This window comes from Phascolarctos cinereus, unplaced genomic scaffold, assembly GCF_003287225.1.
Source record: "Phascolarctos cinereus isolate Bilbo 61053 unplaced genomic scaffold, phaCin_HiC Scaffold_3;HRSCAF=262, whole genome shotgun sequence".
Taxonomy (NCBI): Eukaryota; Metazoa; Chordata; class Mammalia; order Diprotodontia; family Phascolarctidae; genus Phascolarctos; species Phascolarctos cinereus.
Genome location: NW_027555736.1, coordinates 3,370,683 through 3,386,953, shown reverse-complemented (window position 1 = coordinate 3,386,953; position 16,271 = coordinate 3,370,683). Strand labels below are relative to the sequence as shown.

The 16,271-nt window shown below is 40.5% G+C and overlaps 1 protein-coding gene across 1 annotated transcript in view; it reads right to left on the bottom strand.

The window, feature by feature from the left end:
* The window catches only part of TCERG1L (transcription elongation regulator 1 like), a 296,277-nt gene extending 290,051 nt beyond the window's left edge, over positions 1–6,226 (bottom strand). The window contains 3 exon segments of the mRNA XM_020973107.2: positions 1,664–1,844; positions 3,330–3,476; positions 5,887–6,226. Coding sequence (XP_020828766.1) covers positions 1,664–1,844; positions 3,330–3,476; positions 5,887–6,219 — 661 coding nt within the window. The 5' untranslated portion in view covers positions 6,220–6,226.
* Positions 6,227–16,271: the final 10,045 nt, after the last annotated feature.

The following is a 16,271-nucleotide window of genomic DNA, read 5'->3' as shown; positions in this document are numbered from 1 at the left end:
GTCAAAACTATTGGTTGTTGAGCTGATAGAACAAAGAAGGGCTAAGTTGACTGAGTGTATTTCACTGAAAAATTGGTTGAATTCATTCATTCACCCATTCTGTCAACAGCTATTATAAAGACCTACCGTGCAAAGGCACTGTGATAAGATGCTTGGAAGGATTAGGACATTGACCCTACCCTCATTATGTCAGATTACCACAGTCGCAAATGTATTAGTATCAAAGGAGTCCAGAAATTAGAGAAAACAATTCTTATTTACTCATATGCTTGGACTACAACCTAAAAACAAACAAATAATACAAACTGAGGAGCCAAATAAGCAAATCCTTTTTCAGAGAATGAAAATCAAACAGGCAACATTATTGTTTTGTTGTAAACATATTTACAAACGTATTACTATGTGACGTTGATCTACTTTACAGTTAATCAATAATTTAAGAAAGGCAAGAACAGAAGGCACTTCACAGGCAAGTTACATTACAGTCTCTGAAAAAGAGAAAACATTTGAATTGTTCTCTAAGACTCAGTGCTAAATAAGATTCATCACTCATTAGTATAAGGGATGCTTGGAAACAATAAGAAAAGGCTTTTTTTTCTTTAACAGAACTCTCTATGATCCAAAGAAAATGTTCCTTGTTGCTACATTTGAATACACACACACACACACACACACACACACACACACACACATATATGTGTGTGTGTGTGTGTGTGTGTGTGTGTGTGTGTAAAGGAAATGGAAAAAAAAGTAATATGATTGTGAAATACTAAAACAAATTCCATAATAAGAAAGGGCTTTGGAGGATGTTGATGGGACCAGTATTTGTTTGTATGATATAACTATCAGTCCAGGTTACATTAAAATGAACTTTTAAATAAAAAAGATTTTATTAATTCTCTATAATTACATGGTTAATATAAAATCTTCTATCCAGGAATGGAGTCACTTTTTTTTAAACTAGGGCAAATGACCTTTGAGGTCATTAAAACTTAAAATCTGAACTAGATTAATCTTCAAAACAATACATTTCCTTCATTTCCCATTTGTGAAGCATTTATACTGCTTGTAAAGAATGACAAAGTAGGGGTAGCTAGGTATGCAGTGGATAGAGCTCCAGCCTTGGAGTCAGGAGGACTTGAATTCAAATCTGGCGTCAGATACTTGACACTTACTAACTGTGTGACCCTGGGCAAGTTACCTAACCCCAATTGACTCACCAAAAAGCAAAAAAAAAAAAAAAAGGCAAAGTGCTAGGAATTTTAAAACATTTAAAATTTAGTGGCCCATTCAAGATTAGTGATTTTTTTTTTCAGGCACATTGTTCCACGTAAGTATTTTTTTTTTTAAAACTGGGTTGACTGAACAGTTAGAAATCTATATTATTAGCTACCAATAGATGGCAAGATAAAATTCTAAAAATAGAGCACTGATTAAAAAATTCTGTATATGTTATCCATCTTTTTCAGTTTGCTAACACACAAGATAATATCTAACTCCCTTATATTAAATTATCTCCTGCTCACTCAAATAGAATTTTTTTTAACCAAAATGATTTCCATGAACATGAGCTATATACTGTTCACAATGAATGCCATATGACAATCAGTTGGAGAGAGTAAAAGATGATGAATAGAAGTAATCACCATCATTTTTTACCAACCTGGTATAGGCTGAGGTGCTAACACCACTGTGGGGAGATGCCTGGAGTCAGGGGCTGGCCTAGATATGGCCACGGCCACCTGGTTTGTCATTAACTGTGGCTTTTCATGTCCATGAAACAATCTTGATTCCTCAGGATGTATCCAAGTAGAGTCCAGAGCAAATGTGTTATTTAAATATATCTGTCCAAGATAAAGTAAAATGAATCTCTTAAGTAAGTTGTCACAATGAACAAAATAAACACTATTCAGTCCTGCCTTAAATTGGTTCAAAATGATGGGCATTTGTAGATGATTACAAATTGTTTGACTTTCATAAAGATAGCTTTTCTGAATGTAGTTAGAAGAAATAATTGTGGTTGAATTAACATAAATAAACTACTTTCTACTCAGGATCTCCTAGGCTGTGTCTATACCTGGTTTTGAAAACTCTAGCACAATTCCAGTCAAATTTTGAAAATAAAAGAATAATTCTGCAGCCTATTCCTTATAGTTGGGAAATGGAAAGAATTATGATGAATTGTCCCCATAGGGTAATAGATAGATATCTTTCTTTGTAGTAAGATTGACTCTAGAAATAAAGACCATTGCAAATACAATAGAACGACAAGGAAACCTAAAATTGATAACATCATTCCCAGCCAATAAAGGGAGCCAACTGTAGCCAAGCCACTGTTTTCAGTGATGTTATGAGCTAAGTGTCATGAAATAGCAATGTGGAGATTCAGCCTGGTCATAACTTGGAATGAATTGTTAAGATCTATTGGGCTGCACTTTCAGACTTTTGGTTGTAGAAACCCAAACTTTGGCTGTGCTACACAGTCAAATGGAAGTGAAGACATTAGGAATAGATGGATGTCTTTGGCCAAAGTAGGTTGCCAAAATGCATATTTCAGTTCCAAATATCCTTTTGCCACTTGGGTGCTTTGTACATTGATCAAAATAATAATTAGTTTGTGACTTTAACTGTCATTATCTAAGCATAAACAACAATCCAAACTTGTTCAGGGCAGTGGAGAAAAAAGGCAACTAATTTATTAATTACATGCAACTACTGAGAAGCACAAAAATGTGATGAATAGAGTACTAGATGAAAATGCCAGAATACTTGCCTGAGTTCAAATTTTTTATTTCATTCTTAGATTTGTGAGCTTGGACAAATCACTTAGCCTTTCACAGACTCCAATAACATCTAAATGCATCCACTGAGCTACAGTTGACTTCTGCTTTGGTGGAAAGAGTGCCTTATTTTAATATGTACCATACATACATATATATGCATGCATGTGTACATTATATGTATATAATGATTCCTGATACTGGCCAAGTAATTTTAAGGATGCTATAACATAAACCATTCAATTCATGTGTTCCCAAATAATCAAAGAAGAAAAAGCACTGAATAGTAAATTCAAAATCTAGTAAAATGAAATGCCAATGGAAAACAGTTCAGCCATTGCCTTGAATTAAAAAAAAAATAAGGCTTTGGGTTTAATCCCTACAACATATTGATATTTTTGATAAGTCATTCTTACTGTGCAAGGGTTTAGATGGCTGGTATGCTGCAATAATAATGTCTAAAAATCCTACTGTTTCTCTCTTATACTTATATGTATACAATTTAACAATTAAAATCTATTGATTCAACTAAATTATTGGCATTTTTACCTTACAGTTGGGCATCCTCTTGTCTAGCCAACTTTTCCCTACAGGAGGTGGAAGAGCAGAAGTGTATGCATGGGGGAAAATAGGGATCAAATCCACATTAGAAGAGGGAGAAAATCCTATGAGAGGTGACTGAGCTCCAAATATCCACTAAAAAACAAAATGATAGAAAAGGGAAATTGAAGTTTTGTTTGTCCCAAAATAAATCCACAATGTTTGGGTCTAAATAACTGTTGATTTATATAGAGGTCTTTGAGTCCAATGACTATTTTTAAACAAACAAAGACATTCATATTTCTAAAAGTGATTGAAATATCAAATACATTTTCCCATGCTGCACTGCTAAATGAGTACCACAATTCATGAACAGTGAACATGATGGTAAATATAATGGTTGAGTAACATTACAAATCAATGTTGAGTACTGAGTACTGCATTCTTGAATACTGACAGAAAACTAAATTCCAAGCATAAAGACACCAACACGTAAATGACGAAATGATGCACTACTCTTTTCCCAAATTCTTTTAAAGGATTGTCAACTACAAGGAAAAGATAGAGCTAAAAGCATTTTTTCACCCTTGGATTGCTTTGATAAACATGAAAAATACCATATTTCATGGCATTTCAAGACTAGTGACCCATTTCTCCCAATTTAAGGCAATAAAAGATCATCTCCTAAATGAACACTTCCCTTAACGACCCTTTTTTTCTCATTAAAAATAAGCTTAAGTGTTAAGGCTTAAAGTTTTTAAAGAAAGAGGCTTGCAAATAAAATGTAACTATATTATTAAGTCTAGAAAGACTAACAAGACCTAATGCATGTAACATAATGGTAAAAACTCACATTGAATACAAACAGCTCCAGGTTTTCAAAAAAGATTCTTATATATACATAAACAATCCTCATTAGTGAGTAATTAACAAGAGGTATGGCTTAATGGTAGAGAAAAATCTCACAACATCTGTCTTAGTTTTAAGATCATACATACATATATGCATAATGCACACACACACATTAGATACCCTTCAGTGTTAACACTGTTCTTTTGATTCTAAAACTTAATATTTTATAGTAAACTCAATTTCCAAAAGGAAGAGAAAAGTATATTCCGTGTTTTCCTCTTTTCCTTCTTCCATTTACACACACACACACACACACACACACACACACACACACACACACACAAACACACACACACACAAATGCAGCTTTCTAAACAGAAAATGTTAGTTCCTTGGCATTATATACCTCTAGTGGTAGCATTCAGAAATGACAAGCTCCAAAATGTTGCAATGGCTAAAGGTTTATTTAACAAATGCAAAAGGAAACTGGATGAATATGAAAATGTCACAGAGAACTAAATACATGATTTAGTTTTAATTCTCATAGTACACTTTTAAAAGGATAAAGACAAGGGGCTGTATCAATTTCACAAGATGCAACTGGAATGAGATACATAGAAGTCTCCCATTTTTTTGCACATCATTTATTCAAATATGCTAATGAAGTTAATGATCAGAGTAAGGGGCAAGCTGCCTAAAATGCAATATCTGCATAGATACACAGAAGAGAACTGAGCGAGCATTTACTGAAAGGAGACTTCTATTCTGCCTTCTAATTGAAATCAGTCATAATTTAAACCATTTTCTCTGTCTTTTTCTGTCTCCTTTTCTCTCAGTGTGTCTCTGTCTGTCTGTCTGTCTATTTGTGTGTGTCTGCCTGCCTCCCTCCCTCCTTGATCTTCTTCCTTATCTTCTCCTTCCCTCTTATTTCCGCTTTTCTTGCCTTTTTCATCCTCTTATTTGAAACAAACTCTTCTAAAGTGCAGTATATCATGAAACAATTGTATGATTTAAGTCGGACAAGGAGAGAGGATTCAGAAAACAGTATATGTTACAAGTTCATTTTTCTGAATACCTCTTTTCCCCCCACCCGCTTCCATAGAATAAGATTTCCTTGGTGAATGCCCTAGGTCTTACTTTAAGGAGGGAGGAGAGAATACCCACCCAGATAAGAATGAGAGATAACTATCGATTCGCAGACCCCCTTGTTTGCTTTTGAAGTCTGTCAGAGACCGTGAAAGTATTAACTTCTGCGTGTGTAACTCCGCCATGGCAGGTACATGGCTGCAGCCCACGGTTTTTAGCAGCCTGGAACTTCAGCACCACTGCCTCCTGGACAGCGAAACCAGGGTAGGAGAAGAAAGTTATCCCAAGGGTTTTCAGTTCTCTGGCCAAAGAGGGTCATCCACCTCTAATGTGAATTCCCCAATATCTCTGTAAGCATTCCTGGAACGGGGGCTGCAAGCACGAACTTTTGGGGGTGGGGACAGAGAGATCTCTGCCAGTCTGCATATTGATATTCTGGAAGTCCGAGAACCCTGGAGGATAAAAGCTGGGAAAGCGGAGAGCAAGCTGAAAGGGAGACGTGTGGCCCGGAATGCTGCCCCGAGAGAGCAAAGGCAGTCCCCAGTGAGACCTGGCAGCTGTGGGGGGACAGGCCCAAGGGAGCACGAGAAGGCAGAGGGAGAAGGGGAATAGGGATGCCGATCCTTACCTGCTCGTTCAGCAAGGGGTACTGAGGCGCTGGGGGATTGGGCGCCGCTGAGGGCACAGGTACCAGCGGTAGAAAGGAGGGCTCGCAGGGCACCTGCCAACTGGGCACCCCCGGAAGCAGTGGTGGCGGCGGCTGGGGGGGTGAAGGCAGCAGTAGCGGCGGGGGCACAACCCCAGCTGCCAGCCGCAGGAGCCCCCCGGAGCTTGGTACCATCCACAGGCAGGGCGGCGGCGGCTGAGGGGTGAGATCGGCGTTCATCTGCCAGAGCAGTTGAGTGGGAGGCTGAGGGGGCCGGCGGGGCCGCCGCCGCGGGAGGCTCGGACCCGGGAGCATCCTACATGCCCAGGTCAGCCAGCCTGCCGCCCTTCCACCCGCCCGGCCAGCTGGAGGACGCGCGGGATGGAGTGCCGCTCAGCCGGACGGGTGACCCTGGGCAGGGGAGGCGGCGGCGGCGCCGGGGAGGGGGCGAGGACGCTGCCCGCTGCCCATCGGTGCCCGGCTTTGGCCGCCTCCTGCCGCCGTCCCGCTGGCTGCCGGCTGCAGGCACTATGAGCGGCTGCAAGAGCAAGGGCAGGCCTGGCGGAGGCACCTGCGAAGGCGGGGGAGGCGGTGGGAGCGCAGTAGACCCAGACCGGGGCAGCCTGGAGCAGCCGAGCTGAGCCGGGCACCAGAGGCAGCGGTGGCAGAGGCAGCGGAGTGGGAGCTCCACTTCATTCAGAAGCGACGCGCGACGTCGCCCCGCCCCTAGACCCTCCCTTCCCACCTAGCTCCGCCCCCTCCCTCAGCCCCTTCCCCCTCCTTGCCTCGGTGGCACGGCAGGGCGGGGTGGGGGTCCACAGCAGCCCCAGCCTTCAGCCTGGTTTTCCCCTCGCTGGCCAAATCAGGCACAGGAAGGGGAGATGTGACAGGGTTGGGAGGGATGTGAGGCGCTCGCCAGCTTCGTCCTTTTGTCTGGGCACTGCCCCTGGAACCTGCCGATTTCCTCAGGTCGGCCCAGTGGAGCGGGCATGGGCCCTCACGGACAAGGGAGCCAGAGGGCACCGAGGTGGGCACGGCCTAGTGTCTCCCGTGCAAAGGGCAGCTTTCTATGCCCGGAAAGAGCCTGGCCCAATTAACGCTGGGAGGTAGGGTCCCAGGGGTGAGTGAGGCTTCAGGCTAACCCTACACAGAATCTTAGACTGTGGGAGTCTGTGGGTGATGAGAAGCTAAGGAGTTTTCATAGGCATGATACAGTCCAGCCGCGCCCCCTCGCTAGTTACCGGGGAGAAAATTGAGACTCGGGGAGGGAGAGGACATGCCCATTGGCACACTAGCAACTCCAGTTTTTTCTACTGCAGCATCCTGCTTTTTTCCTCAGCCTCAGACTGAGGAAAGGCTGGGAAGCAGGGGAACGGAATTGGGTGCAAGGCCCAGTGTACCTTGCCCCAATCCCTCTTATTCTCAGGCTTTCCTTCTTTGGATTCTTTCCTATTTGTGCTGTACATAGCTTGTTTTGTATGAATTTGTTTGCATGTTGCCTTCCCCTTTAGATTGTAAACTCCTTGAGGGCAGAGATTGTGGTTTGCCTCTTTTTGTATCCCTAGGGCTCAGCACAGTGTCTGGAACATTAGTTTTCAGTTTTTCAGTCCTGACTGACTCTTCTTGACTCTGCTGTTTTGTTTTGGTTTTGTTTTTCAGGGGGAAGGGAGTTCTTGGCAAAGATATTGGAGTGCTTTGCCACTTAAGGCAAACAGAAGTTAAGGGACTTGCCAGGGTCACACAACTGCTGACTGTCTGCGGCCTGACTTGAGCTCAGATTTTCCTGACTCCAGTGCTGCATCCATTGAGCCCTTTATCTGCCTCTCCTGGCACATCACAGGTGCTTAATTTTGGCACATAACAGGTGCTTAATTGATTCATTGCATTGATTAATTGATTGCATGACCCTGGAAAAGTCACCTGCCTCTTGGAGTTTCAAACCAATTTCACAAACAATGTAACGTGAATTGCATGCCTTCAATGTTCAGGGCAGAATGGCTTAATGAACAGGGATCTTGCATCAGAAACAGGAAGTCACCACTACTAGCCAAGTGACCAGGACCAAGAACCTCTCCAAAGGCACAGCTACAAGCTAAGCTGCAAGAACTGAAGGGCACAGTAAGAAGTGCATTTCCTCCCCGGGATATCTGTAGGCCCTTGAAATCACTGGCATAGGCTTTTTGCTAGTTTCTTAATTTATTTTCTAAGTGAAATGCACTCTACCGGTCAGTGGGTTTACAAAAACAGCAAAGTTTCTAACCATGAGGACCTCAGATTCTGGGGAGAGGGTGGTAGTGGTTGTGGTGAAAGATAGAAAAAAGTAAGAACATAAATGTGAAGTATGTGCCAACAATTTCTAGTTGGAGAATGTTCGTAACTGAGGGGTTCAGGAACAGTCTCAGACAGGAAGGACCATCAAGGCTGGGCTTTGAAATGAGCCTGAGGCTTCTCAATTGCCAATAGGCAGGAGGATTGAGTGTATCCCCCCACTCTATGAGGAAAGTATTATTTTTTTTTTTGCAAAGTTCAACTGGGGGGAGGTGGTACTCCATGCATGAGGAATAGATACTAGGCTAGTTCAGTAAGAACTGAGGGCATAAGAGAAGTACTAATCTGAGACAAGATTGGAAAGAGAGGTGGAAATAAAATTGTGAAAGGTTTTCAGTAATGACAACTTAAGGATTTGGGTCTTTATCTTAAAGCCATTAGGGAGCCTTGGAATTGTTTTTATATGTATGGGTTTTGTTTGTTTGTTTTGAAGTAGTAGAAATAGAGGGAAGCCCAAGGTGGGCAAATCTAAGTCTTAGTGCATATATCAATCTGAATCACAGCTATGTGAAAGCTGGATTATAGAAGAGTGAGAAAAAACCATTCAGGAGCCTGTGGCTTTCCATCCCAGAGTTCCTGAGGCCCTGAACCAGTAGAGAAAGTGTGTGAGTAGAGAAGGGAATGGATTCAAGCAGCACTGACATAGAATAGTATAGAATTTACAATGAATTGGACATGGGGGACTAGGAAGAGAGAGATGACCCAGAGGATGCAATCCTGAGTGAGTACATTGATGGGGACACAGCTGGCCAGTTTCAGTTGTAGAACTGGGTTGTGGGGCTGCTCCTTCTCTCCTTTCCTGTCCTCTCCCTTTCCTCTCCTCTCAGCTGGGGATGTTCTTCCCAAAGGAAGGTAAATTTTGATGGCTAGATTTCTTGCTCCAACACCAAGCCTTAAACACAATTTACTTGGATCTCATGGACTGGACAATAGGTCCCTGCCTAAGCACCACTTAATGTTTGCTTTTGGGCCAACCTGGCTCAGAGTGAATGTAAATAGTAACTGTTTCTGATTTGGCCGGGAACCCTGAGGGTATTCCCCATTAGTTTGATTTTTTTTTTTTAATCAAAGGAGCCTTCCCTTGACTCATTTCTTAAAGAGGCCTATTCACTAAATGGGTGTTGTGACATTGAAAATGAGAACCTGGAAAGACATTAACTTAAAAAGGCCAAGGTCTCCCACTGCATCCTGGGACATCTCCAGTCATCCTGATCACTGTCTGGCCACTGGACCCAGTGGGAGAAAAGTGAGGCTGAGTCAACTGCTAGTCATGTCATCATCTCCCTGATGTCATGGTCCTTTTTGAGAATGAAGGACAAATCATACAATTTATGATGGTGCCATCAACAGAAAATGATTAATATGGACATTGTCTGTTTTAGATCTGTTGAGTTCCACTTCCAGACATCCAAATGGAGATGTCCAGCAGGCAGTTGGAAATAGGAGACTCAAATTCTGATGAAATATTAGATTTGGATATAGAGGTTTAGAATTCATCTTTGTAGAGATGATCACTGAATGCATAGGATATGAAGAAATCACAGAATGGGTAAAGTGAATAGATGGGGTCCCAGGGCGAGAATAAATAAGTTTAGGGAGTAAAGTGTCCAATGAGTAGCCGTGGATGACAAAATCCAGACCTAAAGAGATAAAGAATGAAAAGAGAAGACCACTGGATTTGTCATTAATAAATCTTTAATACTTTTACAGAGAACAATTCCATTGATGGGGTGTGATGAGAAACCATATTGCAAGGAATTACAAAGTGAGTAGGAAGTAAGAAAAAAGAGGCAATATGCTTGGGATGTGGGCTTTTGAAGAGTTTGGCTGTGAAAAGTGGAGATAAGGGATGGTGTTTTGTAGAAATGGCAGCAAGGAGCATTTACTGTTCTTTGTCTTTTGTTTGTTTGTTTTTAGAATAAGGGAAACCTAGAAATATGTGCATACACTGGATAAGAAGCCTGTAGATAAGGAAAGATCTAAGACAAGGGAAAGAAAAGGAATGACAAACTCTCAGAAGAGATGGGAGGGAATGCTATTAAGAGAACATAGAATTGTATGTAAACCTATCAAAGAGATAGACCACATTTTCAGCAGAAATAGAAACAAGAGACCAATAATGGGGATAATTGTGAGTGTTTTGGAGGCATAGAGTGAGGTAATGGAGGACTTCACAACAAATGGCCTCTCTGCTCAAGAGACAAAGGTCTTTGCTGAAAGTGAGGGAAGAGGTAGCTGTAGATCAGAGGTTCCTAAACATATTTGGCCTACTGCCCCCTTTGGGAAAAAAAAAAGTTGCTCAGTGCTTCGGGAAATCTACTTTCTTTAGCTCTTTAACTTTTTTTTTGCAATTTGCATCATTTCAAAAATATATATAAAATATTTTTAAATAACACATCTTAAATTTAATAATTTACTGTAAATTTGTTGGGTTTTTTGTGACATTGAAATTTTGAGGCCACAATATTGCATCATGTAGCCTTATAGTATCATATTGTGAACAAGTGAAAACACACACATATTCCTGCTCATACGTGCTGTACTTCCTGACAATGCCTAATTTGCTCACCTGCTGACACTTGCTTCTTAAGGCGTGTCTACAGACTTGACCAGTTATAACTTGTATTTTGTGTTTATTTGGAAAATAATGTAATCACTACAATTATAGCTCTATTACACAACAGATGAAATATGTACAAACAATTTTTCAAACTTCTGTTCTTTCCTTATGCTTCCACTACCCCATTAATTTTTATTTAATGTCCCCCAAATTGCACCCAAGGATTGTTCCAGCACCCCTCCATGGATGCAGATCATCTGAGGAAAGAAGGAAATGTTAATAGCCACTATGGAGGAGATTCCAGAGGGTCAAAGATAAAAATTAATCCATAAGCATTTATTAAGTGCCTGCTGTTTGCCAAGTATTGTGTCAGGAAGTGATTATACAAAGACTGAATAACCCTTATCCTCAAGGAGTTAATATTCTATGAATGGAAGGTAAGTAATACATATTTACCCATATAAAAATATATATTTGGCAGCTAGGTGGTGCAGTAGATAGAATTCTGGGCCTAAAGTCATGAAAACTCATCTTCCTGAGTTTAAATCTGGCCTCAGCAACCCTGGTATCCTGAGGCCCTGAGTTCAAATCTGGCCTCAGACACTTGACACTTAATAGTTGTGTACTCTGGTCAAGTCACTTAACCCTGCTTATCTCATTTCCTCATCTGCTGGAAAACCACTCCAGTATCTTTGCTAAGAAAACCTCACATGGAGTCAGGAACAGTCAGAGAGACCTCAAAGGGCTGAACAACAACAATAATATACATTCAATAGTATGCAACATTTAAAATTCAAAAATGCTTAATAATGTTATGCAGCAGTGAGTGCCCAGAAAGTACATTCATGTCAGCTCAAGTTGGTATAATTTCACAGTAGCATAACTTCCTCAAGGAATATTCAGTAAATTGTGTTTAGAAAGAGAGAAGATGGATGCTGTGATACAAAGTGATGCTTTTGTAACCTGATATTAACACTAGGAAAAGAGAACTAAGGATCAATAGGTAGCTCACAGTCTATAGCTGATGTGGTCAAATATCGGCTCAACTTTTTGAAAAAAGAGAAAAGAAATCAGAGCACAGTAAGGATAGAGAGCTGTTTGGGGAGGGATGATCCACAGAGAGATTTGAGAGTAGAAGGAGATTATGGTCCTACAGAGTAATGTATCACTGAAGTAGCATGAATATGGGTGATGGCCAGATCCAAATTGTGACCACCCCTGTGTGTGACTGAATCAACTGATCCATAACTATTTAAGTGTCTAGAAAGTGCACTTTCATTTCCCAACTGTGCATGACCATCCAGCTTTTTATTTGCTATCCCACTATGTTCCTTTAGACTTTTCCATCATGCCCTGAGGCATCAGGGACCTCATCATTCTATAAGATGAAATCAACCTTAGTACTCACAACTCACCAGTACCCTCTGCACCCTCAACCTTTCCAATTGGATGGTAGAGCAAAGAGTTCCTCCCAAATCCTCCAATTAAGAAAGGCACCCAGGCCAGCCATCTCTTCATTTCCTACCTGGTTGTACTCCTTTGGACTCTTCCATCACATCCACATGCCTGGTACTTCCCTCCCTCTCCTCTCTCTGATTTTCAGCTTCCTTTTGAGGATTATCTTTTCCCATTAGATTGTAAGCTCTTTTGGGGGCAATTGTTGTCTTTCACTTTTGTGTTTGCATCCACAGCAGTTAGTACAGTGACTGCCACATAGAGGTGCTTAATAAATATTTACTGACTGATTGACTGACTAGCATGGACCAGTCATTCTGCTTGGTGCTAGGGCTGTAAAAACAAGTGCAGTGAATAAAATATTGCAATTAGGGGCAGGAAGATCTGAGTTTAAATCTTACCTTAGATTGTTACTGGGCTGCTACCTTTGTGTAACAGATCACTTAACTTCTATCAGCTTCAATTCCCTCATCTGTAAAATGGGGATAATAATAGCTCCTACCTCACAGAATTCTCAGAATTACCAAAAAATGATGATGATGATGATGATGATGGTGATAATGATGATGAGGAGGATTGTTCTTGTCTAACAAAGGAAGACAATTTACACATACACATTTAAGTTAATAAGACTGAATTTAATTGTAGGCAATTAAAATTTAAAACTATACTAAGAGTTTGGGGATAGTATGTATATGGCTGTGTGTATATGTATATGTATATGTACATGCGTTATCTACATATGTATGTATGTATGTACGTGTGTGTGTGTGTGTGTGTGTGTAGGCCCCCAAATTTCTAATCCTCAAGAAAATACAGCTGAGGCAGAGCCCTGATTAGGGATCAGTTTATCAGAGACTGTTGGTCCCTAAGCATTGTGATGCAAGACCTTCCTCTCAGGAAAGGCCCCTAATGCTCAGAAGCTGATGGGTTTTATAGACTTTTCAGCTGGGAAGTCCCCTAGAACTTGGGAAGTTCCTTTAGAACCATGAAGATTCCTATAATTGGGCTGATCTTCAGAAGCATGGGAGCTCTCATGATTAGCCAAAGGCAATGTCCATCAACCATAACCACTTTGTCTGTAGGCCTTTCATAGGTCATCAGCTTCAGGCCATCAGCTACAAGTCATCAACTCCAGACTATCCCAACATGGCTTTCCACAAGCCATCAAAAAGCAGTGTTTGGCCAGCAGTATTCTAGGGGACCAAGGAAGTTTGGGTTTTTAAGCAAAAGGAGTTAAAAGTAGTAATTCACAGCAGTATATGTGTGGGGGGGGGACTTATTCCTGAAGCTTATGAACCTTATTTTAAGCAGTATATTTAGCAGTGTGTGTGTGTAAAATACACTGATAAATTCCTATAACAGGCCTAAATAATGCTGTGGGAATCTATCTAATAAATCCAATATGATTAATATAACCCTCAACACATCATGGATGAATCATAACTCTTAACATTAACTTACGTAACTAACTCAAACTAAATTCTATTCTGCTTAACTCATGAACACAATCATAGACATTAAGTCATAATGAACTAAGTAAATACTGATGAAATTAAGTAGGGATATCAAAATTATCTTTACATGAATGTTTATAGATAGATGTAAATATAGAGAGATATAGAAGAGATGGATACATGTGAACATATATAAATATGGAGAGGCATGGTTCTTTAGACATTTTATATCTCTCATTAGATAGAGGTATCTATCTGTAGATAGGTAGATATAGCTAGACATATAAAGATACATAAAAATGTAGATATAGATTTCTATGTAGATACCTATCTAAGCACAAAACTGATACAAAGGGATTTTAGAGGGAAGGCACAAACCACTTGGCAGATCATTAAAAGCTACATGTAGAAGAGGGTGGTTGAGCTCACCGTTAAAAGAATTTGGGGATTATGAAAGATAGAGAAGAGGAAGGAGCACGTTTCAGGCAGAGAGGACATTTAGTATGGACAAATGCATCAAGGCAGGAGCCATGGATGAGTAAGAGCAAGGCCAATTGGACTGGGCTTAGTATGCTTGGAAGACAATAGTGTGTAATAGACGGGGCTGGAATGGTAGCTTGGGACCCGTTGTGAAGGGTTCCTATGTACAATTTGCCTTACATTGTTCTGATAAGATTGATATGAAGGAATGCCTTTTGTGAATGATCAATTGTTAAAGAAATGGGAACTATCATCAAAGCCCATCCATCATCATCTTCCTCCTCCTCTTCTCCACCCCACTCCAGCAGTCTTATCCACATCATTTAGTAAAGCTCTGAACTCCATCTGTAGTGAAGAGAAGGAGGCAATAGAGGGGGAATGAGAGAACATTCTGAATCAGGTGGTCATTATTGACATCAGCTCCAGGTGTCTAGGAGGGTTTTATAATCATCAGAAAACCCAAAGAACTCATCTACATAATGCTTTAGGGGTTATAATGTGTTTTTCTCAAGGGAAGTCTGTAGGATAAATCCTCTGACTATTCTCAGTCCCATTGTACAAATGAGGAAGTTGGAGCTCAGAGAGTTCCAATGATTTGTCTCTGCTCATATAGATGGTATGGGGCAGATCCCCTCATTCTATGTCAACCATTCTTTTCATTTCAGCCAGACACATAGTAGGTGCTTCACAAGTGCTTGGTAGATCAGGTGATAGATCATTCCACAGTGTCTCATCTACTAGGGGACTTGTTGGTTCAATGAGACAAGAGCAACTGTCATAGATGCAATGCTAGTCTGGGAGCAGGGGGAAGTCAGAGGCTGCTAATAAAGTGGAAATTCCACATAAAGAAGTTTTAAACAGCTTCAAAGAGGGAAATCTAATCTTTGATCATATGAAAAGTAGACTCAGAGATTCATAACACAAAATGACAAAGAAATAAAAGGACATTCTCTTTCTGCTTCAACCATCTAAAAGTTATGTGCCTAAAATCTGCATGTCAGCAGGTTTCATAAAATTTTTGTAACATCAGAAAAGAGTCATGTATAAGGCCTTTCCCTGTTATACTGAATTACATGTGGAGAGATCAGCTTTTCCATTCCTGGCAGGGTCAATGTGGTCAAAATGGACCAAATGTCTTGGAAATTATTTATGGAATTCAAGAAATCTAGGCAATTATGATAATATGAAAACCTTAAGGCTCCTACTGCTCTAACAATGGGCTTCCAAACTGCCAGTCCCAACTGGAGACATATATCAACTCACATAAGAGCCAAATCCTCTCATATCTACTCTCTGCTTCCTCTCCAACCCCACCTTCACCCTATAAAATAAATTGGAATTACTAGGAGCTTCTCCAATTGAGTGTAGATCACTGGTTCAATTTTCTTGATTTGCTTAATTTCCTCTTGGCCTGGCATGACTTCACTTAGATCTGTGGCACATTCTAATTTGCAGGACTGTGATTTCCATTTATTTCCTCCACGCAAAATTTTCAATTAACAAGTTCATATTTTACTTTGATTCAAAAGTATTGGAAAGAACTTTTTTTTTTCTCACCTAGAACTAGATTTCCTGGTAATTAGTATCCTGTTACTCTCTAGTTTTCTTCCTTGCCTTGTCGTCACTAAAGGTTTTCCATCTTGACTGACTGTGTGCTCTATTGCTATGTCAAGGAATAACAAGGAAGGTCCCCAGCCAGTGGGTGACATATTTATGGGAGAACAGAAAAAAGAGTTACACATAACGAGCAACTATTAATGAGTGACAATCTGAAAAATTGGAAAGAATATCCAATACAGATCAGCTGTCCTTTAGAGTATTAGATATTAGAAGAGAGTATGGGAGTAGGAAGTCACACGTGACTTGTTGGGTTTCTTTTTTTTTTCAGGTCCTTTCAACAGATAGAAGAAAAGAAGAAAGGAAGGAAAGAAGGAAGAAAGAGAGAAAGAAAGAAAGAAAGAAAGAAAGGAAGAGGAAGAAAGAAAGAAAGAAAAAGAAAGAAAGAAAGAAAGAAAGAAAGAAAGAAAGAAAGAAAGAAAGAAAGAAAGAAAGAAAGAAAGGAAGGAAGTAAAAAGGATTTTTTTAAT